Raw genomic sequence first — 26,932 nt, 5'->3', positions numbered from 1 at the left:
TGGCCAAATATCAAAATTTCTGATGTTATCAGTGTAGAACAGACTTTAATGAGGAAAGGGTGGGTGATTAGTACAGGACTGCCTTCACAAGGGGAAGTGTAACACTAAATATTTAAATGAAACAGCTTCATCTTCAAAAGAAGCTTGTGCAAACAGCTCGTAGCTCATTCTCCTGAAAAAAATGCACTCAGGTGTTCCAGAAACTGAGCAGAATGCAAATCAAAACTACAAAATCTCACAACCCAACACATTTTGAAAACCTTGGAAGGATTTGGGAAAATCATGTATTCAAGTGCATTCCAAGAGGTTTGCAGTGAGAGGACAAGGGGGAATGGATTCAAACTGAGGGTGCTGAGGTCCAGGAGTGCCTGAGCCAGAGCAGCTGTGGCTGCCCCATCCCCAAGGCCAGGCTGGACAGGGCTTGGAGCAGCCTGGGGCAGTGGAAGGTGTCCCAGCCCAGGGCAGGGAACAAGATGAACGTTAGGGTCCACTGCAACCCAGGCCATTCTATGAGGAAATGATGCTATATGAAAAATTGCTGAAAGAAAGGGAAATCCAAACCTAAGCTTCAAGGGTTCAGGAAGTCTCTGTTCTTACAGATTTTGGTTCTGATTTTAAAGACAAGCCATAATTCTTTTGGGGTTTGTCTAAGTGCAGATTCATTCTTACTCCTTTTTGTGAGAAAGGTACTTAGAACATAGGCCAAATGTATCAGACCCATAAAATTCAGAATGATATTTTCACTTTAAGTAGTAACCATGGACAAATGAACACAGTTTTCCTTTTTTATTTGAGACACTTAGCAAAAATGCTGAAATATCAAACATTTCCTCAGTAGCTACAATATTGCCACTATGTACAAAATATTTGATAAATGTAGTACACATATAAAAATACAGTATGCATTACATATATACAGTACAATGTGCAAAACATATGGCATTCAAACATATGGAATTGATTTTAGGGGTGCAAACAGCAAATACAAAGGCATCATGGTTCTAGAAAGGCAATACATAAACTGACGCCCTGATTGCCATAATTTGCATTTAGTAAAGTAGTGCTTAAATGAAGAGGGCCCCAGAGACAGGTGTTTATCTTCTTCTTTTCACAAAATGAGATGCTAAGACATAATTATGACTATGAAAATAAGAAGAGAAACACCTACTTGGGTTAGCGTTATTTCTACTGCAAGCAGTACTGTGAGAAAATCCTATCTGGAAAAAAAGCCTGTGCCATTAGTTACTACAAATTTCTCAAACAACAAAAACAAATCTGTACTGTTAAACATCAAAAACAGCTTTGAAAATATCTACATCCTCAATTTTAAAAAAGTACGGATAACACTTTTGGGGATTTAATTTCCTATGTTTTAAAATACAAAGTGCCTCCTTTGGCAATATAAATGGCAATGCTTTGGTTCCTATTTAAATTTTTATATTATTATAATTTATTTTAGGCTGTCTTTTGAATATCTGAGCTGTATAATTTTATAAAAATAGTGTGATTATATAGTTATTAACCATTCCCTGCTTTCTTTTTGAGAATTTGCTCTCATAGCTAGAATGGCTTTTTTTGGCTAGATTTCTACAAATACATTTATGCACTTTTAACTTAAAAACACTTTCTATTCAGTATTGGACACTACAGAATGATGTAGGTGTCTCTTTTTTGCACTTTATTCCTAGCAAACTGGTATAAAGGAATATTTGAGATTATTTCAGGTTTTAATGGATGCTCTTTATTGGCCATGTATATACTATATGTAACTCAATTCCACAGATCTCACATGAAATACCCTCTGGGGTATGGTCTAGAAGTCACTGAAAGGTGATTTCATAGACCACAATACAAAGAGTTTCAACAGAACATTTATTAGAGATAAGTGGAAGATTTTTTTCCAGTTTTAATAGAGTTTGCTTTAAGTTTATAATACACTTAAGATGCCATCCAAATAATAATGGTTTACATCGGTGAACTTTGCTGTGTTTGGATTCCATAATGCCCTTCCAGTTCAATGTATCCTGTAATTGCAGTTTCTCTGCCTTGAAAGTAGTTCAGCAGCTTGTACTTGTGTTCTGATTACAGTGCCTACACCTTTGAGGCACCTGAATGTTTGAGATTATGTAACAGAAAAAGTTTAATATTGACACTTCTCTTTGGATCACCATCTTCTCTGAACGTGACTCTTGTTGGTGAATTTAGAAATACTTGGGAAATAAATGTCAGTATTAAGTAGTGATCATTTCTAAAAGCTGTGGCCTCAGCTTTTTAAAGTTCTGATTCTGCAGGTCTGCAAGCCCACATTGCTGGATTACATTTTAAATTTCTGTAGAGAACAACTGCCATAAATTAATTTTATTGTCAGAGAGAGTATGACAATGCTTTTTAACTATTTCTAAAGTTAAACAAAATTTTGCCTGTAAACTTCCTTGCTGTAACTGAAGATGCTGAAGGGCACTAAAAGTGTGCAGCAAATTCCATTTCTCTACTGAACACAGGATGTGACTCCTCCTGAGTAACACGAGCCTAGGAAAACATTGTCTGAGCTCTCTCTGTCTAGATGTGTAAACAACCAACTTTTGATTTTCATACTGATTAAAAGGTATTCTTAATTACTTTGAAGGACCCACTAACACCACATTTGATAGGATGCATTCTGTTAGTATACTGCAGCCATTAAATGGCAAATTTAGTGCCAGTGCATTCCTTTGCAACTGTTCTCTTAATGAGAAGGATTCAGTTCTGTGCAGTCAAACTGCACAGTCACAATTAAATTTCTAAGATGTATTTGTGCTACAAAAATTTTCATGTAAAACATGCACACACAAAAGTCTAAGCAAAACCTATTTCTGCCATAAACAGGCATATACAACTATGGCAAACATATCACATTTCAGAACAAAGTCTAAAGCAAACCATTGTATATAAGGTTCAATACACAATTCTGAAATGTACAGAAAAGTAATCACACATTCCCTACACTAGAATATTTGTACTTCAGAAACTAAAATGATCCCTTAATTTTTATTTTTTTTCAAATAGACGTTCAGAGCAGAAAGCTATACCGTACTGATAACAAGACATCTCACCTGTTTGGTTTTATTTCTGCACAAAGATTCCTATGGATTAATTAACATTCTACACTGCCAATAAGGGTAATTTTGTAGCAAGATGACTTTGCCAGTTTCAAGCTGTATTTACATGCACATCAAAAATGACAGTACAGTTGCTCTAGGTTAATTTCTCCTCTAAAAATTAATTTACTTGCCTCTCATTTCATCAGGAGGCAGGGTCAAAAAGGGATAACTCTAACCACACATATATTGTATGATGTCTGGTGTATCACACATAATAAACTGACAGTACTGCAGAACACTAAATTTCATTCAGAGTTGTTCCTATCAGACCAAGAGTCCTTAATTCTTATTCTCGTAACAGCCGAGGGCACTTCGTATCTCAGAGTATCAGCTCCCAAGACTGGATGATGAACAGGAATGCAAAAAGTTGAATGTGAAGTGTTCACTGTTATTGAGAAGTCCTATACCATCAAAGCTTAAGGCAGACAGTCCACATGTAATGTTGTACTCAAGTATTGTAGGCACAGCAAGAAGGAATAAGGAATTATGTCTTTCAACTGTGTGTAGTGAAAATCTCCAAAGATTGTTTTCTTGTACTTAGTTTCATATTACAGTAATTCTTGGCCAGTAAAACCAGTGAAGATACATAATGATTTAAAGTGCTGTAATTGATAGGATGCAAACATATGGTATCAGTTCAAACCCTGAATCAATGAGGGAATCCATTATTTTATCTGAAGCCAATGGAACTCTGTCATATCAGTAAACCAGACTGCGTTATATCTGGAGATGCAAATTTTCTGTTAATTCCATAACATTTTCTGACAAAAGTATTTGTTTGATTTTAACATGATTGTGTTGTGTTTTAATTTTTGAAAAATGTGGTGAAGGTTGCTAAGTGGATAACAGCTACTTACTGTTTTCAGTATTTCTTTGATACATATCATTATTCTAAGAAGTAGGCAAAAGCTTCAGGGCATTTTTCATTCAATCCTACAAAACTTTATTTTTGAAACTTATTGGTGAGGAAAGAACCATGCAATGAGATCAGTTTTCAGACTAGAAAACATACAATATTTCCACATTTCAGGAAATGGGGAGTGTTTCCTTTTATCTTAATTTAGGAATTCCCTAATAGGAAATTCCAATTTTGTGTTTGATATTAGCCTCCATCATCTATGGCAACATTTAACAGCTATTACCTGAGAGACAACCATAGAATGTTAAAGTATATTAGTTCTACTTGATTTTTTTTGTTTTTCTAACTGCTTTCAAAATAGACTCTGAAAACAACAACTAAGGGCTTTAAAACAACAAAAAAATATTCATGTGCTGTGCTGTGAGGTAAGAGCTTCATTTTTGCTATTCTCTGTTTCAGATATGCAATATGCCTTCTAACCACAAACAGTACATTCTGATCCTGGTGTTTAGGATTTGCACTGAGCAGCTTCTCTGTTGGTTTCCCTGATGTTATGTAGTGGCAGACAAAGCTGTTCAACAGACAAAGTGTTCCTTAAGAAATTATGGTTGTCCTGTCAGCACTGTCCCCTGCAACTTGATCTCATCCTACAAACATCTTTTATTGAGGGCATTGGGACTATTCTTGCATAGATGCTTGCAGGATTTTAGTATACAACACTATTAATTAAACTTTTCTACTTCCTCAAACTTCTCTAGTATGCTGAGATACTGGATTCAATGATCTAACAAATATCCTCAAACACAAAGCAAAATAGGATATTTACTTCCATTATAATAATCTCTTGTTTGAAGACCACTGTGTTCCCCTCTGTTCACAAAAATAAGCTATATAAAGTTAAAAGAGTATACAAATAACTGTCCGATATACACATTAAAACCTAGCTATTAAATCCAGAGCATTGCTATAGAAAATTCAGTGTTCTCAATATTACCTGGCATTAGCTACAGTGGATTTCTTGCAATTAATATCCCTTTGGATGCAGGTAAATTCCTCCCTCATGATTAAAGAATGGGGGAAGTGTTTTAAAATCCACAAAAGCAAAATATAAAAACAATTTGAACAAATTAAGAGACTAGATATATGAAATTTCACTGAACCAGCCAGTGCTTCTATTTGCCTTTGCCCTCACAATTAGTTCTGAACCTGGCTCAGGCTTTCCACAGGAACAATGAAGTGCAGTGATACCTCCCTCCCCCAGCCATTTGCTCACTGGGTCACTACAGAGAACTGCCATCTCACTCTCAGTTTAGTCATCTTGTGCTGCTCATTTAAGCATTACAAAGTCAGAGACGTAACTTCTCTCCTAAATATTTCTGATACATTTACCTTGGGGTACTTTTAATCACGAAGTACAATCATCCTTTCTTGACTTGTGAAATACAGCTTCCAGAGGGCCCTGATCTGTATTACTGATAGGTGCATAAAGTGATTCACTGTTGTAAACTTGAAAATCAATAAGGAATTAGCTTCAAGCATTTGTTCTTCCAAACATTACTGTCTTAGTTTATGTGAACTGCAATCAGAATGGTTTCATAATGGACCTCTGCTGTAGAGAGACTTGCAGGTCGTGTTCTCGTTGGCTATAGCTTAATCCCAGTGCAACTGTAGATCTTGTGGATCCAGAAAGTCAGTGGAAAACACGCTGGGGGCAGCAGAACTGAGAGGGGTGAGTCCAGATGAGGAGCTGGGCATTGTAATGTCCAGCCATTCCATATTGTCCAAATTTGTATCGGGCAGGTCAAGAGACAGACAAGAATTATTAGTAGTAAACTGTGGGTCAGATGTTTCCATGGGTGAATGAGAGTGATCTAAAATGCTGGAGTGATTAAGCAGATCATTCTGGAGGTCTTCAATTAAAGAAAATGACTCTCTGTCCTCATTACTGCTTGTCAGTTGAGGAATTTCATTACCTGATGGCAAAGTTCCATCCAAGAGGGCTTCGAGCTGGTTTTCCAAACTTATAGACAAGCTGGTTGTTGGTTCTAAGGCCACAGGAGGAGGGGCCATTTGGATCTGCGGAGGTGGACGGGATATCACCGTGTTCACTGGCATTGTAGTGATGTTGGCTGTGACTGGTCTCATTTTAGAGATGGGAGATGGTTCTTCTTTGATTGGAAGGGAAATCTCTGGAATAAAAAAACCCCACTGTTGAATTCAAACAGATAATGACATAATATCCTCCTACTGAGAAATTCCAGCCCATTTTGGGATGCATCCATAGTGAATTAAGTGCAGTAACAGTCACTGTGCTGCTCCACTCATATTCACATACATCAGACTCTGGCATGGCCTCCATGAACCACAGAGTATTTTAAACAAGTCCCAGAGTTCTGCTTTCAGTGATAACTCAGCAAATTAGCATGAGTATTGATGAAAAAGGAATGTATCTCTAGATGTTACCTTAACCTCCTTCATGTTTACAGTTCTTCTCATTAACTGGAATAATTATGGAACCAACACGTTTCCTTGTATAGAACCAATTTTCAGTTTCATCCCCGTTTAGTACTGTCCACACTGGTTAATTAAGAGTCCATGAGATGAAATGATGTGATTAGGAAGCATTTATTCCCAATTCTAGAATCTAAAACTACACTTCTGTCAAGAAGTTCCATGTAAGACTGTGGCAGTAAAAAGAAGGGGAAATAAAGCCTAAGTTCCAATTTATTCTTAGATGTGAATGAAGCCCAAAAACAAGACAGACAAATATGCAGATAAATCCTCTAGCACAAGTGATGTTCCTAGCAGAAAAAAATATACCTGACAATATATTTTGTGCTGGTTTTCCAAGCAAAAACCCACAGCCTTCTCACTCTCCTGAAGTACAATAGTAAACGAAACATTTTTCAGTGCAGAGCTTACTTACATTAAGTGCAACAGGCCTGAATGCTTTACTATGTTTTTTTCATAAAGACGATCATTAATTTAGCTTGAGTTGTTGAATACTCAAGTTACTTATCTCAGCCTACTCACATTTTCTGCAGGTGACCTTGCAATTTGCATTGATAAAAAAAAATACTCTGATGTTTAGAATATGGCTGAAGTCTTCTAGTAGCCTAGAACCAGACCCTCAGCCCTGGCATTCCCTCTTGTCAAGATCCTTTTATGACAGCAGTTACAAACCCTTCTCTTAATGGAATCACTTGGCACCACAACATCTCCCACTATTGTAATGGCTTCTTGGGCTACTAAGCCTAATTATGGCTGAAAGCCTCTTCCTTCTACTGCTGAGCTACTCTGTTCATTACTTTAGTTATATCAGTGCCTTTCTGATAGCTCCCTTTTTTAACTGACACAAAGTTGTTATTCATTAATATCTCCATATAGTTCATGCACACTTTTCCCAGTAATGTATCTTTGATGTTTATAGTTGATAACTCATGGTTATATTTAATGAAATTTTACTATCAACGTGCTTGAACTCTTACCTTATTCTATTCTTTGTATAATTTCAATAAACATGTTATGGACTTGCTCAACCTTTCCAATTTTGATAAAGTATGTCTGTGCTAACCTAAGGTGTTATTTTAATCATTTGAATGCTGTAGAGATTATTGTAAAGGTCTACCAGAGCTAATTTGCAAGCATGAAGTTCCACAGCAGGTTGACTGTATGTGTTTTGGTAAATGTTTTCTTTAATAAGGAACCAAGCAAACTTTCAAAAATTTAGTTTCATTCAGGCTAGCTAGATTCTAACTCCTAAAAGAATTCTCATTTGATTATAGCAGCGAGTTTTTACTACCAGGTTTTAAATCTTTACATCACACAGCTGTCAATGAGCTTACCTCCACTCTTGATGAGAATATCAAAAAGATCATCCATCTGCTGACTGTGTGCACTGGAGATCTGTAGCACAGGAGAACAGGGTTATTCTCTTTCATGTGGGATTTTTTCCTATGCTTATTTTTCCTAGTTTCTATCAACAGTATGTAAGTACTAACCTATAATAAAAACTAAAATCCTTAATAGGAAATTGTCTAGCTAGAAAACAGATACTTTGGAGAGACATTTTCAATCTCTGTACTTGGTTTCAGTACAAAGGAATAGGGAAAAAGCATGACAAAGACTTCATGAAGGCCACCTAGGAGAGAGGTGCAGGAAGCCAGGGATCAGGAGAGTTACTAACCCCATTTTGTACCAGGATAAACTGCAGCACTTTGGGCTTGCAAACCCTGCTCTATTGTCTCTCAGAGATAGCCTGTAAATGTCAGTCATGTAAGATGCATTTTATTAGGTGTCTTTGGGGTTTCTTCCCAATTTGTAGATTTATATTCTTTTATCTTTTAAGGGGGAGGGGTAAGCTTTCAGGAACTGCTCATCTTTGTTTTAAACAGCCATCCCCTAAATAACTGAACCTTAAGCAAAAGGTAAGAAAACCCCCCACAAACCCACTCATTCAAAAAGTCTAGAAAAAGTGAGACTTTCATGAAGCTCTGAAGAAGTGTTTTAAACCAGTGCTTGTACTCCAGGGATGGGAAGTGATTTGCATCAGGAGATGCAGTGGGGAGCCCCTGGCTGGCTGTAGTGATAGTGACCTAAGACAACCTGTGTGCCCTCACTGTGGGGATGTCCCACATGTGCCAAGGACACAGGAAAGGGCATTAGGCACCCATAGCTGTGCCTCAGATCTGCCACCACAAAAACCCAACCAACACAAGGGGCTACAAGTTTTTATCTTTTGGGATTGTTCTGAAACGCACAAAATTAGGAACACTCATTATTACTCATACTGGCAGAGCACTACACAGGTTTATTCACCAAGATCACTCAATACAGATTCTTTTCAAGCAAGCACCTATGCTCATGTTTGCCTGTGTGTATAAACACATTCACACACATTCTCCTCAAGTTTACTCACTTTGGAAAATACAAACATATTTCCTCTCTTAGGGCGGGTTTGGGTGTCACACATTCTCAAAGCAACTCATCTGAAGGCTGGTTACTGTTAGTACCAGCAGCAGCATTATCCCAATTAGATGTATTGCCAGCTGGGAACTGTAAGACTTATTTACATAAATGCTGCTTTAATTAAAGAACAGTGAAACAGGAGTCCTGCAGTTAAACACAGTTATGAAACTAGTGACAGGGTATGTTAGAAAATCCTGACACCGAACAAAAAAAATCAAAACCTAAACCAAGCAATGGTTTTGGTAATTATAGAGAAAAGCTTTGGTTTTAAGAGCCTAAAGAAAAGAAGTACCTCACGCTGTGATGGCTGAATACTGCGGGTCTGTTTTATGGCCTCTTCGTAACGAGGAGGATCTTTTGTCTTGGACACTGTGCTGTTGAAGAGGGGCTGCTGGACAATGTAAGGCTGGGCTTGAGATGGAGACCCAGGCTGCATGAAATAACAAATAATGACTAAATAATGTGATTTAGTGAATTGAGGATGTATCAAGCTCTACAGATTGTTCTGTTTTGTCACATCAGTCCATGTATTAGCGTAATCAGAGGGATAAAATAAATTTCTTTCTCCCTCTCTCTAATACATATGCACATTTCAGCATTATTTTAATCCAGAAAACATTCTTCCTTGAGTGAACTGCCATATGTAAACAGTCACATGTTATGTAAGAATAATCATGTAAAGATGAACTTTATGGAAGATTGTTAGGATATCCTTACCTTGTTGGGAGCAGCAGGTCCATTCTGCACAGAAGGGACCTGATTACCACCAGGGTGAATGTTAGAGTTTGATGTTTTATTAATAAAAGATTGTGAAGGTGTTGAAACTGGTGCAGTCTGATAGGAAAATACTGCATTTGATGTGGCAGGTGGAAAAACCTGAAAAGGATTAACAGATCAGTCTCAGATTGTGGGTTTTTTATTTTTAAAAAAAGGTAACATTGGATATATTACATTAATGAAATAGAAGACCTTTTTTTCTAAAACACTTGATTGCTTAAATTCCCTATGAAGTAAATGTTATTTATACTTATTTTTCCTTTAAGTGGAATAATTTTTAAATTCAGAACAGTTAGTTTCTGAAAGAAACTTTGTGCTCTGACATACTTTCTTTCATCACTCATTACTAAAAACATTTTCCTGCAATTTTCTAGGAAGCATGAGGAAAGTGTATGGAACAGTTCAATAGCATATCCATGATTTCCCCATCTAGTGGACAGTCAATAACATGAGCTTATTTCTGACCTGATACAAACTGTACATATATCCACATTTGCCCTCTCCTGCCAGTTTTAAGACAGAATGGTTTGTCTGTCATATAATTCTAATTTTTTTTTTTTTTGAAAGTAACTACAGATATCTATGAGGATTGAGGGAGAGGCAAAACATGGGTATGAACTATAAGTTTGGTTACTGGTATATGAGACTTTTTATTTCTTCAACTGGTAGTCCACATACTCATTGCAAATGATTCCCAGCAGAATCCTGTTTCTCATACTTTTGAGTTAAAGGGAGATTAAGAGAAACTACAAATGCATCAGCATTGTAAGGCTGTTGTAAATTCAGTATCACTCCCAAATACCTTTATAACAAAGGTGACAAATCTTAGGTCATGGATGGAGAGAGGTAGATCTAATGCTGAATGCATGAGGGGTGTCCTATCTGTTGTATCCCATCGATATTTTCATTTTGATGTTAAATGTGCAACAGCAGGCTGCAAACTCTGCTGGGAACTGTTGTCTTCATGACAACTGATCTGAATAGGGGGGAGGACTGGAGAAAATGTCCTACAGACATTTCAAGGAACTTGGAGGCAGCAATGGCAGCAAGCTGCCAGTCTCTGGTACAAGTACATGCCTCAGGATGACTGGAAAACTTCTCTATAGGACCTGTTACATTAACAAGGTGAGATTAGCCCCTCACCAAATCCCAGAGAACCTGCTTTAGATCTGCTTTTTGGAGGTATGTCAGTTTTGACTCCTGGAGGATAGCCTCAATGTCCATGAAATGACATAGATTGAACAAGCAGTCTGAAAAGTATTGATGCTCCTTTAGCTGGGTCCCCTTTATTACCCAGCTCTAGAGAATGGCAATGCACAATCATACATCCTCTAAGTTCAGTTCTGATCTGCAACAAGAGCCCAAGCAGAGGCAGATAAGGTTACTCAGGGACAATCCCCAAATCACAGCAGAACATGGGGTTCATGATGCACTTTTGTGAACTGATATAAGAACTTCAAAGGCTGAGATGTAACAGTTACATAATATACTCTAAAAATGACCCTCTTCATCTTGGAATTTGAGTTGTTTCTGAATTATCTGTCCCTAGGGGCAGGCTGAAAAACCTTGCAATCCACTGATAAGGATGCAATAAAGGTCCAAAACTAATCTCCACATTCCTAATAATAGGGGTCAGTCTAGAAGAGGCTCAGAGGAGGAGAAAACATTTTCTTTTGTGATGACTGGTGCTGATGGGTTGGTATCAGTTCCCATATGAACATGACTGGAGTGGCAGTCACAACTGTACATCCAGTGCTGAGAACTTGTGTTGGAATGGGACATGACAGAGCTGATTGGTTTTGGTAGAAGGAAGAGAAGGATCTCTCTGACTCATCCCCTGCATTCCTTAGGGAGAGATATGGTAGGGTTTGGACTCACTGGAATTACCATCCTCAGGATCTGAGTCCATAGCTTCCTTCATAAGGAGGGATGAAATCAACAAGGAAAGTCAGAAAACCAGAATTTTATTCTATAAAAGAATAAATCTTTGAAGTCATAAGTAAAAGCTTTCTCTTAAGAACTGCCTAAGAGAATCTCACATTTGAGCCAGTGGCAAATAAGAGAAGCTGACTGGAATATACCTGGTACACACCACTTGTGCCAAGTGTGAGGAAGGTTGTAGTAGGAATCATGCCCTAGGTGTACCATTAAGATAAAAAGTCTTTAGACAATGTATTTATCTGCAACTGAAAAATAAAGTCCTGCACAGACTAAAATGTTAGGAAAAGGAGGAGGTACAAGCCCATTGTATCGCACAGAAAAACAAGGTACAGATGTTAGGTGACTTGATCATTTGTATATAACACAGATGGCACATGTAAGATTCTCAAAGCACTGCCTAGAACTAGATTACACAACTATTTATCTTAGTGTTTATTGCTATCCACAAACCTTTCTGATTTGTTGGCTCTGACCAAGTGCGTGCTGCGTGATGGTATTTTGTTTTGATTGTGGAGCATGCATCTGAGGTGCTGTCTGCACCAGGCCAGAGGAAGAAATAGGAGCAGGTATTTGTGATGGGGTCTGTATTCCAGCTTGTGATTGAGCCTAAAGGATGAAGATAAAATATTTGAATTATTTGTATCTCACACTAAGTTACATCATGTAAAAATCTGATGCACACCTTATGCAGAACAGCAGTAACATGTATTCTGGGAAGGACGAGTGGGAACTGTACAGGAAACCAAACTGTTACTGTGTTTGGTACTGGGGAGTTCCCAGCTAAAAGGTGATGTTTATTTTGCCAACAGTTTAAGATAAAGACAAACTGGAGAGAGCCCAGTGGAAATACTAAAAATAACAGGGCACAGAGAGAGCAGATATCAGTAAGAAAGGACTATAAGAACTGGCTTGAGTAATCAGAAGACAAAACTGATAATGCAAGAAAAAGGTTGCTTTTAAGACCACAGTAATTTTTCATGGCCAGTGAAAGGCAAGAAGTGTGTCCAACTCCTTAAAAACAATTTTAAGTGACAGTGGAAAACTTTCTGGAGTACAGATGAAGTAAAATAGCAGGACAAGCTGCTTAAGGTTGTGACAGAATTCTAGCAGGATTTTAGAACAATTCATGTAGAGATCTGGGTGTATAACTCCTAGGAACAGTTCTTGCACTGCAGACTGGGGCCCATCCTCACCAGAATTTTCAGCCCCTCATAAAGGTTGCTGGATGTGCTGCTGCACAGGCTTGCAGCAAGCCTAGGCCCACAGCATGCACGACAGCCAGGGACACACTGCAGCTGGAGGAATACTTTGCTGCCATGATGGCTGGCAGGGGATGTTCCAACAATGCCAGTGGGAAGTGCCTTACTGCTTAATTCTACCATTCTTAGTTCAGACCAACAGGTTACATTGATTCAGCTGGGTCAGATTACTCCTATACCTCTGTATTTATAGCCTGTCTTGGTTTATGCTGTATTTATTCACTACCCATAATAAGCCTAGAAATAATGTTTGCACAACCATGGTTTCTTTTTCCAAGTCCACAGGAGAGTTCTACAATCTTGCATTCACATTTTTAAATATATTGAAGCATCACCACATAGTAGGTAGTTCGCATATGTTTTGCAAACAGGGCTATCTCAAAGTACTGAGACTGTAGCTCTCTATGACAATTTGCAGTTAACAAAATGATGGTATATGCTACTTTAAATCAAATTGTGCATTGTGCAAATTGAAGCAGTACATGGTAAGGCAATTGCTTTTCAGGAAAGAGTATCTAGGAACAAAAGTTGCAAAGAAACAAGTATTAGAAGCAGGTATTACAGGATCAGCTCAAGCTTTTGTACTGTTTCCCTTAAGCAGAAGCAGGCTAAGCCTGAGTTTTAAGTTAATCTTACAAGCAGCACATGTACCTATTTACACTAAGTTATGAAATACTGCCATGCAGGTTACATGATAAAAAAATAGAAACACCCTTACCTGCAACTTGATATTTCCAACTGGTAACTGCACTGCAGTAGCAGCATTCGGTCCCTGGATAGACAGTGGGAGGAGCAGCTGGGCAGTTCCTTGGGTAGTTAATAAAGCTTGAGGCTGGGCAACAACTGCAGTTTGAGGCTGCCTCTGTGGGCTAACATAAAACTGAGAAATGGCATTCTGAGGTTCAGCTTTGGCCACGGGTATCTCCTGTTTGATAACAACCGCCTTTTTGGCAACTGGGTTCTGGCCAGCGGTGTACACGGGCTGTCCTAAGGAATGGCTGGCCACAGGGACAGATTGACTGGTACTGGAGCAGTCAGCAGGGGCAGTTTCATCTTTGACAGCAGCACTGAACTGCTTCTGTTCCAAAGCAGCTGAGTTAGCAAAAGTCTGAGACTGTTGCTGTTGTCCCCTTTTTTCAACCTCAAGTTGCATTTTCAATACTTCCACAAGTTTTTGCTCTTGTTCCAGTTTTCTTTTGAGCTCTTCAATTTGTTTTTCCTTTTCTTGAAGCTTGCGGTCCTTTTCTGCTACATCAAACTCCATGGTTGAGATGCTGCCACTGCTGCGATTCTGATTGTCCTCGTTTGTACTTGCCCTCAGGGGTGAAGTACTCAGGAACTGGGATGGTGACATCATGGTCATTTCTGGGAAAGTGTCTGCCATGCTTGTGTCATCTGTGCTTAGGCTGGACTGTTCAGAGGGAGAGGGAGATATAGGCAGGGGAGAGCTGATGTTTTCAGTATTTCCTGCTTTGCTGCCAGCTGCAGTAGATGTTTTTTCTGGAGGGAAGCTGGATATCGTATTAGCCACTGGTTTATTTACTGCTGCAACAGGAAATGCCACAGTCACTTCCCCAGTGTTCCCTGTGGCCCCACTAGAAGTGGTCACTGTCACAGAGGTACTTGTAGCAACCCCATTGTTGTTAAGATCTTGATAGGTTTTCAGACGCTCAATAAGGTCTGTTTTTGTTCCAGACACTGGTAGTCCCCTCAGTTTCAACTCCATTTTAAGCTCTGCTACCTGAAATAAAATAAAATAAAACACTATAATAAAAAAGGAAAATATTAAAACTTACTGATATGCATTCTTATTACATCTTAATAATGAAAACTATTTTCATTCCCATATTTGCTAGTTATTACACCTCTGGGTTCTGACAGCATGCATTATCTATGAGCACATTGCCATGACCTCCTACTTACTTCAGTGTTTAAGTTGCCAAAATCTTAGCAGTGTTCAGTTGTACACTGAATAGTAGCAAACTGATGATGTTTTTTCATAAATATTCAACATGGAAAAATGCACCTACAGCTCCAGTTCTGAGCTAAAAACCTCTGTAGCAAACCAGCAGACAATGGCAGCAGTGCAGATAAAAGCACTGAGCCCCTTTGTTACACCATCAGGACAGACAGATCTGTTTCTGAGAAACTTTATCAGGTCAGCTCATGATTTAATAGACCCATCAAACACAAAAGGCTCTCTTGCTAATTAGCACCCAAACAGTCACCCTATGTGCCATCTGTGTTTCCTTTACAAAAACAGTATAAGCAGTCACAGTTACCTTCTGACAGAAAAACGTTCTCAGTTTTTTCCAATAAGCTTACAGACAAAGTAAAGTGCAAATGTATTGAGTGTAAATTGATTCTATGCTTCAAAATATCAGTTAAAGAAAAGCAGTCCCAAAGAATGACTTCTGTTTATCAGAAACATGCACCACAGCTAACTGCAGAGCTGGGGCTCCCTGCATATCAGAGCTACCTCGAATAGAACAAAAGGCAGGGACCCCCGTAGTATTTCAGTACTCAGCCACCTAGAATATAAGTTGGAGGTATTTTCGATTTGGAAATGATGAAAAGTTCACAGCAATACATTTTACATCTCTAAAACCCACAGCAATTTTATGTTAAATAACTCCCTAGCCAATGACTATCAGCTGTTTCCCCCAGTCTGTTAATCTCTGTACTTGAGAGTGTGTTCTAATTCTTCTCTTTTTCAACAATTCATTTCTGAACTCAGAACTGATTTAGCTGATTCAGTGGTAAAACCACTACCAGCAGGTCTGCAAGGAAGGCTTATGTTAGTGTTACCAGATCAGCAGGAATACCAATAAATTGTGCCAAGAAATATAAAAGTGAACAGCTTTAATCACTGCAAAGCACAATTCTGGGTATTAACTTAAATATCTTCACAAGTTTTTAGTTTAAAATGTAAAGACTGGAAAACTGATTTCAAATGATGTGGTTTGAATTGCATTTTATAGACTTATTTCATATTAAAAGATTTGCTTTAACTTAGGAGAATATATTACCATCTTGAGAATCCAATCTTCTGAAATTTCTTCTTTTTATCCCTTCAAGCTAAAGGAATCCTCCCTCCCACCCCTCACAAACCTTGGTAAAGGCAGAGAGAAAGGAATGAATTGCCCACTAGATGTCCCTATGCTGCTGCTGAAGTTTGGCACATTCCTACAGCTGCTGAATCCTAAACCCCCACAAGCTGCTTCAGATTTGTCTTTATTCCTTCTCATGTGTTTCAGAAGGAAGAAGATCCTATGCAATGCCCTCACAGTGCAACCTGAACAGTCTACACAGTTAGTTAGAACTTAAAGAAATTTTGGCATTTAGCATTCATTTTCAGATGTGTTAAACTCTGGTAAGATCTTTTCTGTTCTCTCTTTACTGTCTTATTTCTGTTTCTATTTATAGCAGTGACCTCTCAGAGTATGTTTTTATTAGGGCATCTTCTAATTTATATTGCTTAACTAAACCTCTTCACCTATACACTGAAATTGTCATGAGGAAATTACTGCTCCTGTGTTTAAATCTGCCTGAGCTGAAAAACTTCCCATGAAGTGAACCTCACAGCTTACCCAAGGTGTCATAGTGAGGGACCATTACAATGTGTCTGAAATTCCTCCTCTTCTAATTCTCTGGGAAAGAAATCTCAGTTCTGGACCATATGCATATGAGGATCAAATATTTCAGTCCAGGAGAGTTGTGTATGACAACTTTGACAACCTTATTCTAACCAATTAGGAGGAAAGGAAGTTTCCATTGGTTCAAATTACCAGGCATATTCTCAACAGTAACAGTTCACAAGTTATGAATTACAGTAATGCACAGGACTGGACAAATCCCTCTTCTCTTTTACCTTCAAGTCATCCAAGCTTGAAGGTAGAGGACCTGGTTTCCTGCTAGGAACATTACTGTTCTGTCTTGGTGAGCTGGCAGCTGATGCTGGTGTACTGTTGTTGTTCAGGGTATTCAGTGGTGAATTCCCATTGTTGCTCTGTTTGTCATTCAGTGGCCTTCAAGTAATAGGAAAAAGAGGGACAAGAATGTCAATGCTAAATATACTATGTTTTCAAATCAAGAGGCTGTGATTCTGAATCTCATGTCTGTGAAGATAATGAACAAATTAACTTTTTTTACAAATCCATGCTTAACCTAACACATTACTGTTAAGTATTTTCAGTAAAACAAAACAGACAGGAAAACAGAGAGTAGTGTGTTGCTATTTTGATTTGGTTTTGCCATTAAGCATACCAATTTATGCTTCATAGTTGTGATTATTGTCATGGTATCTCCAAAGAACACCATGGACTGCAAACTCTATTTACATCACCAGCCAGGGCAATTAGTTAGTTTTTTCTGGCATCAGTAACCACCCCCCAGTACTGAACTCTGTGATGCAACCCTTCCTTCCATAGATGTCCAATGTTCACACACAGTATGGACTGACAAAAAGCAGTTCACTTTGAAGAGGATGCATTTTTATCAGCTGTACTCAAGAATCTCGTATAAGGATTCTGAAGTAATTGTAAAAAATTAAAAATGCCACCATTTACACTAGATATCATAAGTCAGCTCTTTTATTTTGTTCAGCTGATTTATGAAGAAATGTTTCTGAAATGTCAGTAAATGGAACATAAGAAGCGTGGGCAAGCAGGCAGAAACATCGCCAGCCCAAATGTTAGGATACATGGTAATTATAAATACAACCACAGATGGTAGCTTTAACTTTTCTAGCCTCACTTGCTGAAGAAAAAGAACTCAGTGAAAACTCATTTTAAAAAAACAGCTGAAAGTCAGTTAGAATTTAGGCTTGTGTGACTGTGGCATGCTACACTTTAAGCACTTCTAGGAACAGATTGGTCTTAGATGATGAGAATGAAAGTCTGCACATAGTCAACTTCTTGTTTTGTTATGGGATGCTGGCAACTCTTTAAACATTTATTTTTTTGACTGTTTCTACCTATAAATCAATGAGTGTACTTCTCATGGGTAAAAGTGCTAAAGATCAGTACTAATGAGGAACTCATATAAGCATTAGAGATGAGGCCATAAACAACAGACAGATCTTATCAAATCTAAAAAGACTGATATGTCTTATTTGTAAATTCAAGAATGTGGCTTGTGAATTCAATGTACAAAAAATAAACCCACAGGAATAGTGCATGTCTTTGCAAAGACATGGTCTGCAAGCTTCTCTCCTGCCTACCTATCTCACATTTGAGTGAAAATGGTGTCAAAACTTTCTTGATTTTGCACAAACGCTTTTGAGTTTCAGATATGCATTTGGTCAGAAAAAAACATCTGACAGGTAAGATGTTCTGTTTTCATGTCACATAAAAATAACTAGGACCACCTCAAGGCTTCTCAGACCTCAGGGTTATTTTCACAAGAGAACAACCTCACCACCTGTTAAATAAGGCAAATAATACCCACAGTGATGCATAACAGCACTTAAAGTTTTCTTGGGTTCCAGCTGTCTCTTTAATGTTTGCAAACCACGTTTACTGCTAAAGCCTAAGCCTATAACTGATGTATATGTTTTTTCTTAAAAGGACACAAACAATGCTTCACATACTTCAGCAGTGCAGGTAGAATTGTCTGGTAGTTGTAGTGTTGTTGCTGTTGGCTCAGGATCTGCAGCTGCAAAAACAGTTGCTGCTGTTGTAGCAGACGAGCATAGTTGGAGTCCATCTGTGGCTCATTTTTCTCACCTTTCTGATCAGGTGGAATATACTGATGATACTTCAATTTTTTCACCCTTGGCTTAGGTTCTTTACATTTCTTGCTCCGATGTTTATCATTTGGGTTCTTTGGGTGGCTTTGCTGTTTATGGATGGAAAAGATTGAAACAAAACCACAAAAGATGTCACTTAAAGCAGTTATGCATGGCTCAGAGATGCAGCATACCAGAGCACTTTTACTGTAGAGAGCTGCTGAAAACAATTGTCCTTGAAAACATCCCCAAAGGAACCATCCTTGGAAGGTTAACATACTCCAGCTGGCTTATCCCCTGCACATGTAGGGGTCATCAAATCACAGTTTGTGAATGGCTTTTTAAAGGTGGCACAGCTAAGGGATTCTACTAGTCATGACCTGTCATTGCAAAGGGGCATTCTTCTTAGCAGCTAAGTTCAAGGCCACTTAGCAGTTTGTGGAAGTAAAAGCCAGCATTCTAAATTCCATCTGTAAACATCTGAGGTACTCAGGTCTAGAGTGAAAGCATGGACAGGCACTCCTATAAATTACAGGCAGCAACATCTTCATTAGCAATGCTCAAGTGGTTAAAACTATCTTCCTTTACAAGCTCTTTGAAATTATTTTGAGAGAAAAATTGAAGGCAGTTACCTAATCATACAGAAGGTATCAAAGCAGAAATGCTGTGTTGATCCATGCCTGTTCACTACACAGATAGCCTCTTTTGGGGCACATCTGAATTAAGGTCCTGCATTAAGTAAGCTGGTACATATCCAGTGATTTCAAAGGATATAGCCAAATTTATATTAGAAAATGAGTGCCAGAGGTCATCCTGGTGCATTTAACTGAGTTAATTTCACGTAGGTAAGTAGAAGTTTACATAAATATATTCATTAACACAGCTGAAGACAGTGAAATTACTGAAATGAAACATTATGGACATCTAAAAGAAATCCCTCTCTAACTGTATTTGAAAGGGTTTTCAGTGCTGCTGGCTAAGTCAGTGCAGAAAAGAGAACTGAGTATGTTCTGATCTCCAACAAGGATACAGTAACTTCTCCCTCACAATGCATTCTGCTCGTACATTAAACCAACTAAGAAAAGAGTTGTGGAAAAGGAGCAGTGTGGTTCACCCTTTGGTTACAGGTAGACTATGAATGCAGTGACTCTCTTTCTATTCAGCTATCCTCCATATAAAACTAGATTAGAAGGCAGATAGAAGGTAGAAACTCTGTATTGCAAAAACCTATTGTCCTTATTTCTTAAAAACTTCCATAGCAATGTAATGCACAATTCTGCCTGAAAACTTTTGTCAACAGTACTGTAAGGACCTCTTGGAATAATGAGCTGGTCTCTGGGCTACTGGCTGACCTTAGCACACAAAACCTTTGAGTCACCAGCCCAGAATGCTCCCTGAACAGCAGCAGAAGTTGTTCTCAGCTACAGGCACTGTAAGGTTACTTGTGCAGTCTTCCATTAAACACAGCCCTGTGTGTTCAGCACACAGATGAAGAACGTTGTCCTCAGGGGCCACAGTTGCAGGTACCCACCTTCACTAAGGTTGGCCCAGGCTTTGCTGCAGATACAGTGGTTGTGGTCAGGGTGGCTGCAGCAGTGGAACGAGTCACATGCTGTTCGATTGTAGAGGGAGTTTTGAGGAATTCAGGAACTGGAGAGGTTAAAGGTGGATACTAGTATTAAAAAAATATAAGGAAAAAGAGAAACATTAAAAACATCGACCGCCTGAGTAACTGAAAAAATGTGAAAAAGTTAAGACAATTGACTATCACATCAAATTCCCAAAATACTTTTTCGGAGGAATGGTGAAAACAGAACTGTACATGTGTAAAAGGGCACATTTTGGCACACTTCAAACACAGCAAGTAAAATAAAATGGTTTCTTACTTTGACTTCTTAGTTATCTAAGAAAACACTGCTTTATTACTATAAAATTGAGGCCTTCAGTACTTTTTGTCTGTGAAGTCAGATTTCTGTGTATACAAGGAGAATCTCACCACCCAAACAAGTACTGTCAGAAAAGCATTGCTTTGCTAAAGGTCAACCTTCAACAGGCAAACAAACTTCTTGCTTCAGAATGATCACGCAGCAGGACAGAAGGTGTATTTTCACCCTTCCTATGGCATTTTCACAGAACCCCACCTCTGACTGTGCCAGGAGGTGCATTTCTTCTGTATCTTATGCCAGCAGAAGTGTAAACCCAAACTTTGCTCATCTTAAATTTGTTATACCAATTTTTATTGTGCTGAAACTGGTTTCTGATTTTAGGTCTTAAAGAAACCTTATTATTTCCTTCTGATGGTGGTGAATATCCCTCTGATGGAATATAGACTCTACATAAACAGATCTCAGTCCTTGTGCTCCCAGATATACAAAGAAATCTTTATTCTTTTCTCAGAAACAGATTTTTCATTCTCTGATTATCTTCCTGTTACAGTTAACTGTGTTAACAGTTTTCATTAGTCTTTCTTGGATATAAGTAACTGAAAATGTACAGGGTATTCCACCTAGAGTCTCACTGTATCCTTACAGTGGCATTAGCACTTCTCCTGGAATCACCTCTTCTGCCAGGCTTGCACTTTTACAGAGGATGTCCACAGTAGCTCCCTGACTCCGCTGCTGAACACTGCACCCCAGCTCTCTTCCTCCTCAGTTTTCTCTTGAGTCAAGAGTCCCCAGGTTTCCACATTTCTTTGTCATGGGAAAGAGGGGCATTGTGTATTTTTCATTCCAAGAACTGTTCATTCTATTGGAATTGCATTTCTCTCCTAAAAGCCAAATCAACCAGTTCTTTTTGCATAATAACGATCCAGCTGTGTGCTGACTATGCCTTCCTACTTTTGTTAGGAGACCTAACATCACCTAGGTTCTTCCATCAAGGTTGTTACCAGTAACATGAAACCAGAACGTCCCAGATACCTCCCATAGAGCACTGGTACCAGCTTCCTTTCAGCCCAGGACTTCTCTCTTTCTGTCTCATTTCTGGTAATCTCCATCCTCATTTTCCTAGTGTTTAATATCCTCCAGTAATAAATCCAGCCAGATGACATCAGCTGCACTTCCATTGTTTAAGAAAGCAATTAGATCACCTAGTACAATGCTCCTTTTATAAAAGCCCCTTCTTTATATTCCTATCAGTAAACATCCTTTTTCTTCCAAATTAATTCCAAGACTTGCATCATAATTAAGTCTGACAGGTACTTTCTGTTTCATTTCTTCCTGTACCTTTCCTGTATTTTTCTATGAGATTGTACCACAAAGGACTCAACTTGGTACACATTTTGCAACTCTATATCCTGGTTCTTTTGTATTTCTGGGATAGCAGTTCCCAAGGTGCCAGTCTGCATGAACAAAGCTCTCTGACTTTTGCTCACAATTAATTTGTAAGAAATTTCCATTTTATCTTCATGTTTCATTTAGACATCCTGCTGTGTTCCCAACCATCAGCTGCCAAGAGGCAACTGTAGCTGCCTTCCCACAACCCAGTAAACTGAATAGTGGGTTTGATCCCTGTGTCTTGCAGGCACACAGAAGAACAGCTCCTGATGCTTGCTTTATTAAATAGCAGATTTACCATGCCCTCCCTGTCACTGAAACACTGTGCACGTGCCTGGCCTGGGATCCTGTCAGCTTATGGTGGCAGGCTAAAGATACAAATGTCTCTATTTTTATTTCCAAGTTTCCAAGTATTTGCTCTGGAAAGCATCTGATATCTACACAGTGTCTGTTATTTGCTGGACTTGCACAACAAAAAAAAGCACCTCCAAAACCCCAAATTACCTCTTTTCACATTGTGTGAAAATCATGGTGTTAAACATTTTCCTCTTGCCAGAGAGTAAATTATTTCTCCTTACACTAGTCATTATCCTAACCTACACACAAAGCTTTTTACAGACTTCCCAATTTTACCTGTACGTGTTAGATGAGGCAATGAACCGTGCACTTCATTTATTTTTAAATTCAAAAACTTAGATTTAACAGGTCTTGACTTCTTCACTTGATTACTTCATAAACTAGTCATTATTTAATTTGAACAGATCCCTATTTCCAAATAATATGCTTTCTGTACCTTTCCTGCTGGATGCCAACGAGAATCTAGCAGGTCAACAAGCTACAGAGAATATATTAGGGAAACAGTCATTCTGTGCTATCAAGCAAACTTCTTCAGCTGTTTTGAAGGTACCTATTTAATATCTTCTGAATTGTGAATACCCCAGTTTGATCTGTTTAGAGTATGACTAAAATGCCTAATCCTTACCAGATGCAAGTACACTGGGGTAAAGCAAGTTTTAGGTCATCAGTCAGCAAGAGCTGAAGGTTCTCAAAATTATGTTACATCCTCTAATGTCTGGAAATGTGCGGAGGAGGAAGCCTTTAAAAGAACTCTGCCTGCACTCTGCTTTATTCAAAACTTTCTTTGTATTCTTTGTATTTACTTTGTTGTAATAAAATTTAAAATTTATCCGAGGAAATTAAAAGAATAAAGGAGACATTCCCAGACATGTCTCCTGTAAAGACCTGCTGTGCTGTTATTCTTTAATTCAAAAGGAACAACAAGGTGAGCATCTGTTTTATTCTGCAGAAGAACAACTTCTCATTTTAGATGTGTGCACACAAGTGGCTGTAATGTGATATGAAATCCATAAGCAAAGGCTTAAAGTTTTTTTCTGAAGCACTTTTTCAATCAAGTTCAAGTGCCTTACTTTTTGTTTCTGCAATCACAGATCTCTCTTATGCTTCCTACTTGAAAAGCTTTTGGCATGTATTGTTTTGAGTATTTTTATTTCACTCTCCATTAGGAACCTAATTCCTTACTCAGGAATCTAATTTCATGTGGTTTCTTTTCAGTTTATTCAACACAAATTATGTTCTTTCAATGTGAAACCCAACTCATATCTTAATCTGTACGTTAGGGAACAATGAAATAAAATGGATGTGCTGTACTTTTCATCCAGCACTGTTTCTGTATATGAACTTTAAAATACTTTTTCCATCTCCTGTGATAATAAGAAAATCAAGGAGAGTAACACCAGATCCTGAACCACTCAGCTGTCAAGTGTCCATGGTCATAAAGACAACATAGACTTTGGAGCATTAACAAGAGCTATCTCTTTTTTACTTGTTTAACAGTTGACTTTACATTACTTTCTGCAGTAAGGAGCAAATCCACAGCTCTCTAAATCCTTACACATTTAGATGCTCTGCTATAAAGGTAACATTTTATCTGCCACAACAGTTACTTTCCTTTCTTTGGATATACTTGAGGAAAACCTTGAGGAAATACTAAAAACCTCAGAAAAATCAACGTAACTGTTATTTTGATTTCTTAAATAGTAAATTCCTTAGGCAGTATTTTAATAATATAGGAAAGAATATTTAAATCATGCAGGAAACCTTTTTTGTGGACTTTTCTGGAGGTAACGGAACTGACATCAACTCTTGTTGTTTCAGTAAAGTTTAATTCTAAATGAGTTCAAGACCTTGCCCAGAAGGAAGACAGACATTAAGTAATCAATAACAGCTGGAGTAAACCATAGCCATGACCTTTTAAACAACTTCTGGGAAAGCTGCAGATCTTGTCATAATGAATTTCAGGGAATTTATGGCTTCACTGCAGCCTATGGGAATTTCATCACTGCCACCAGCTAAGCCAGGGTTCTACTCTGTACACCCCCAAGCAGAAAAGAGTCCCAGACAGCCCTTTGTAGCAGCAGATGTATTCATTCTGTTTGAAACCATGCCCCACTGCTACAGTGCCAGCCCAAAAACCATACTGTGAAGATCTTAACATTTAAAAACTGTACCTGTGTTGATGTAGCAGCATTTGGGGTTATTGGTGAGGGTGAGTCACTTGGTTTTGGCTCACCAGGGGAAGCTGCTGAACCCTGGGATTCTTGGCTGGCTGGTTGATCTGGTGATAAAGCATCACTGCTGTCTTCATCAAATGAAAAATCATCCAAAGCTTGAGGGTAATTCTCTTGTCCAACTGCTAAAATGTTTACACAGAAAGAAACAATGTTTTTTTTAATTGCACAAATTGAATTTAGACATTTATGGCAGAATTAGCTAATTGCTGGAAAATGATCAGTTTTCAGCATTCTAAACATATGGTACCTAAGTATTTATTGTGTTTTTAATATGAGAGCCATATTAAATCATATTCAACGAACCAATAAAAGCAAGTGTGGAGCAGAAGTGGTTTTAGTAAGAGATTACAAGGTACGTTCAACAGATGTGGAGTGCACACAGACACCTATGACAGGCTGAGGAATGGCTACAGATGTTTGATTATTTGTAACGATTTTTACTTTTAAAAATGTATTGTCAAAGTTTCATGTAAAAATAGGACTACTTTATTTAAATGATAACAAAGTTTAGGTCTCAGAAGCTGAAAGAGTAAGTAGTAATAAACTTAGCATGTGTTATCTTCTAGTGAACTTTACCCTCAAGAGTTAAATTATTTATTTTCCACAATGCCACATAGATCACAAACAGAAGCTGTGGGACTTCTACTTGCCTATAATGGCTTCTTTAACACTGGAGTCTACAGGAAGAATATTTTTTTCTACCAGTTCCATAGGGCCAGGTCTCTGAGCAATCTTCTCATTCAGATCATCTGCCAAGCGAGCTCTCTTCAGTTTCATCTGAGTGGCCTGTAGTGAAGGCTCTGCAAAGGTCTCTAAAAGGATATATTGATTCAAATATTCTGTTCCACTTGTTCCCCAATTTCATGACAAACAACATTGTCTTGTCTTTGCAAGAACCATTCCACTTGTATCAAAAGCAGCCAGGTATAACAGATAACAGGATAACAGTCACATTTATTAAAGGTTCTTTAGGGCCAGAGGAGAGCACAAGGCTGTCAAGGTCATTTTAGGGCATGAGTAGAAACTGAAATAGAAACACTCCATGTACAGATCTGATACTATAATTACCATTATAGATCAAGAACAATATGCAAGAGCAAACAAATAAGTACACTGCTGGGAATACCTTCAGTGCCATAGATGTATCTGTTACTACACAGATTTAGAATACAGGCACTGTAGAAGCAGAGAAATAGAGCAGATAAACCTTCAGAACTAATTGCCATCAAGTGCCATTCAGGGAGACAGGTGAGAGCAGAAGCAAGGCCCTGCAGGGAGCAGCCTGAGCAGAGTCCAGGGCACACTGTGAGCACGTACCCTCCAGGATGTGCATTCTGACCAGCTCCGAGCGGTCCGGCCTGCTCCGGATCTTGTGCTTCAAGAAATTTTCAGTCTTAAAAGAAAGGAGGAAACACCATTAGCTACTGTTCACCTGAAAACTCCAAGCAGTTTGACAAATCAGCCACGTCCAATCAATGAATAGTTGCAGTTTCATTCAGATGGAGGGTAGCACTGTCAAAACACAGGCAGTAGAGGGGTTCCTCCTGCTTTGTTCTGTTTTCCTAGCAGTTAAGCAGGGCTGATGGATTTCCAACTTCTTCAAACAAGATGGGAATTTTTCTGGATTTGATCCCACACCAGCACATAATCACAATAGTATAGATTTGCCGTAGAAAAAAACTGCAGAAGCATAATTTCCCCAAGTATCTAATCCTTAACTGGAGGTTAACATTCCCCCATATGTTTTAACCCCCCGTAAGTTTAATCCCCACTGATCTATGAAGGCTCAGAGAAGTTCCTCTCAGATTTGATATTTTATTTTAACAAATTCTCCCAAAATAAAAGCACACATTATTACTGTAATGGGAAGAATTTTTCCATGTACTCAGAGAATTTAGTATCACAAAAAACTGACTCTCCATTTCCAGATGTTAATCACAAGTTTACACAAAGTGGTTTACCCTGGCTCGCTCCAGGCTCTTTATCTGCTCATGGAATGCAGCTGGACTTTTCAAAGCTGTGAAGGGAGAGTAAGAGTTAAACAGACAGGAAGTAATTTTCTAAAGAAATATGTTAACCAGAATGTGTGTATGAGTGTTAACACCACCTCAGAGTTGTGTTTGCAGGATTACATTTGATTTGTGCTAGTTGTATCCACCTATATTTAGCAGAGATAAGCAATACTCCCTTTATAGAATAGCTGGAATATTTAACAGATTATTAGCATGTAATGGTTAACTTTTTCGGTATCTACAAAGGTGTTTGTTTAGTTATCAAAACTGTCCCACAGTGGAAATTTTGTGAGGTAAGGTTTAGAATGCCAAAATGCCAATTTAATTTAATTTATTCCACTGAATTTTCTGGCTGTCCATACCTCATACTTGCTGCTATTAG

General features: G+C 38.4%; 2 protein-coding genes across 5 annotated transcripts in view; one reads left to right on the top strand and one right to left on the bottom strand.

Moving 5' to 3' along the window:
• LOC143695334 (uncharacterized) overlaps positions 1-26,932 on the top strand; it is a 48,774-nt gene that overhangs the window by 8,681 nt on the left and 13,161 nt on the right. The gene's annotated exons all lie outside the window — the stretch shown is intronic.
• MRTFB (myocardin related transcription factor B) overlaps positions 772-26,932 on the bottom strand; it is a 67,368-nt gene continuing 41,207 nt past the window's right edge. For 2 of the 3 annotated variants that reach the window (XM_054643343.2, XM_054643344.2), the window contains 13 exons: positions 26,500-26,555; positions 25,856-25,931; positions 25,189-25,350; positions 24,476-24,660; positions 20,204-20,344; positions 18,535-18,782; positions 16,816-16,972; positions 13,663-14,685; positions 12,136-12,291; positions 9,685-9,843; positions 9,260-9,397; positions 7,845-7,905; positions 772-6,188 (listed from right to left, as the gene is read on the bottom strand). In XM_054643343.2, the coding sequence (XP_054499318.2) occupies positions 5,650-6,188; positions 7,845-7,905; positions 9,260-9,397; positions 9,685-9,843; positions 12,136-12,291; positions 13,663-14,685; positions 16,816-16,972; positions 18,535-18,782; positions 20,204-20,344; positions 24,476-24,660; positions 25,189-25,350; positions 25,856-25,931; positions 26,500-26,555 (3,101 nt within the window). In that variant the 3' untranslated portion in view covers positions 772-5,649. The remainder of the gene's footprint in view (positions 6,189-7,844; positions 7,906-9,259; positions 9,398-9,684; positions 9,844-12,135; positions 12,292-13,662; positions 14,686-16,815; positions 16,973-18,534; positions 18,783-20,203; positions 20,345-24,475; positions 24,661-25,188; positions 25,351-25,855; positions 25,932-26,499; positions 26,556-26,932) is intronic. The other variant, XM_077186692.1, reaches the window with a different exon arrangement.

This window comes from Agelaius phoeniceus, chromosome 16 (assembly GCF_051311805.1).
Source record: "Agelaius phoeniceus isolate bAgePho1 chromosome 16, bAgePho1.hap1, whole genome shotgun sequence".
In the NCBI taxonomy this organism is placed as follows: domain Eukaryota; kingdom Metazoa; phylum Chordata; class Aves; order Passeriformes; family Icteridae; genus Agelaius; species Agelaius phoeniceus.
Note: the sequence above shows the minus strand (reverse complement) of the source record. Positions and strands in the feature narration are given on the sequence as shown.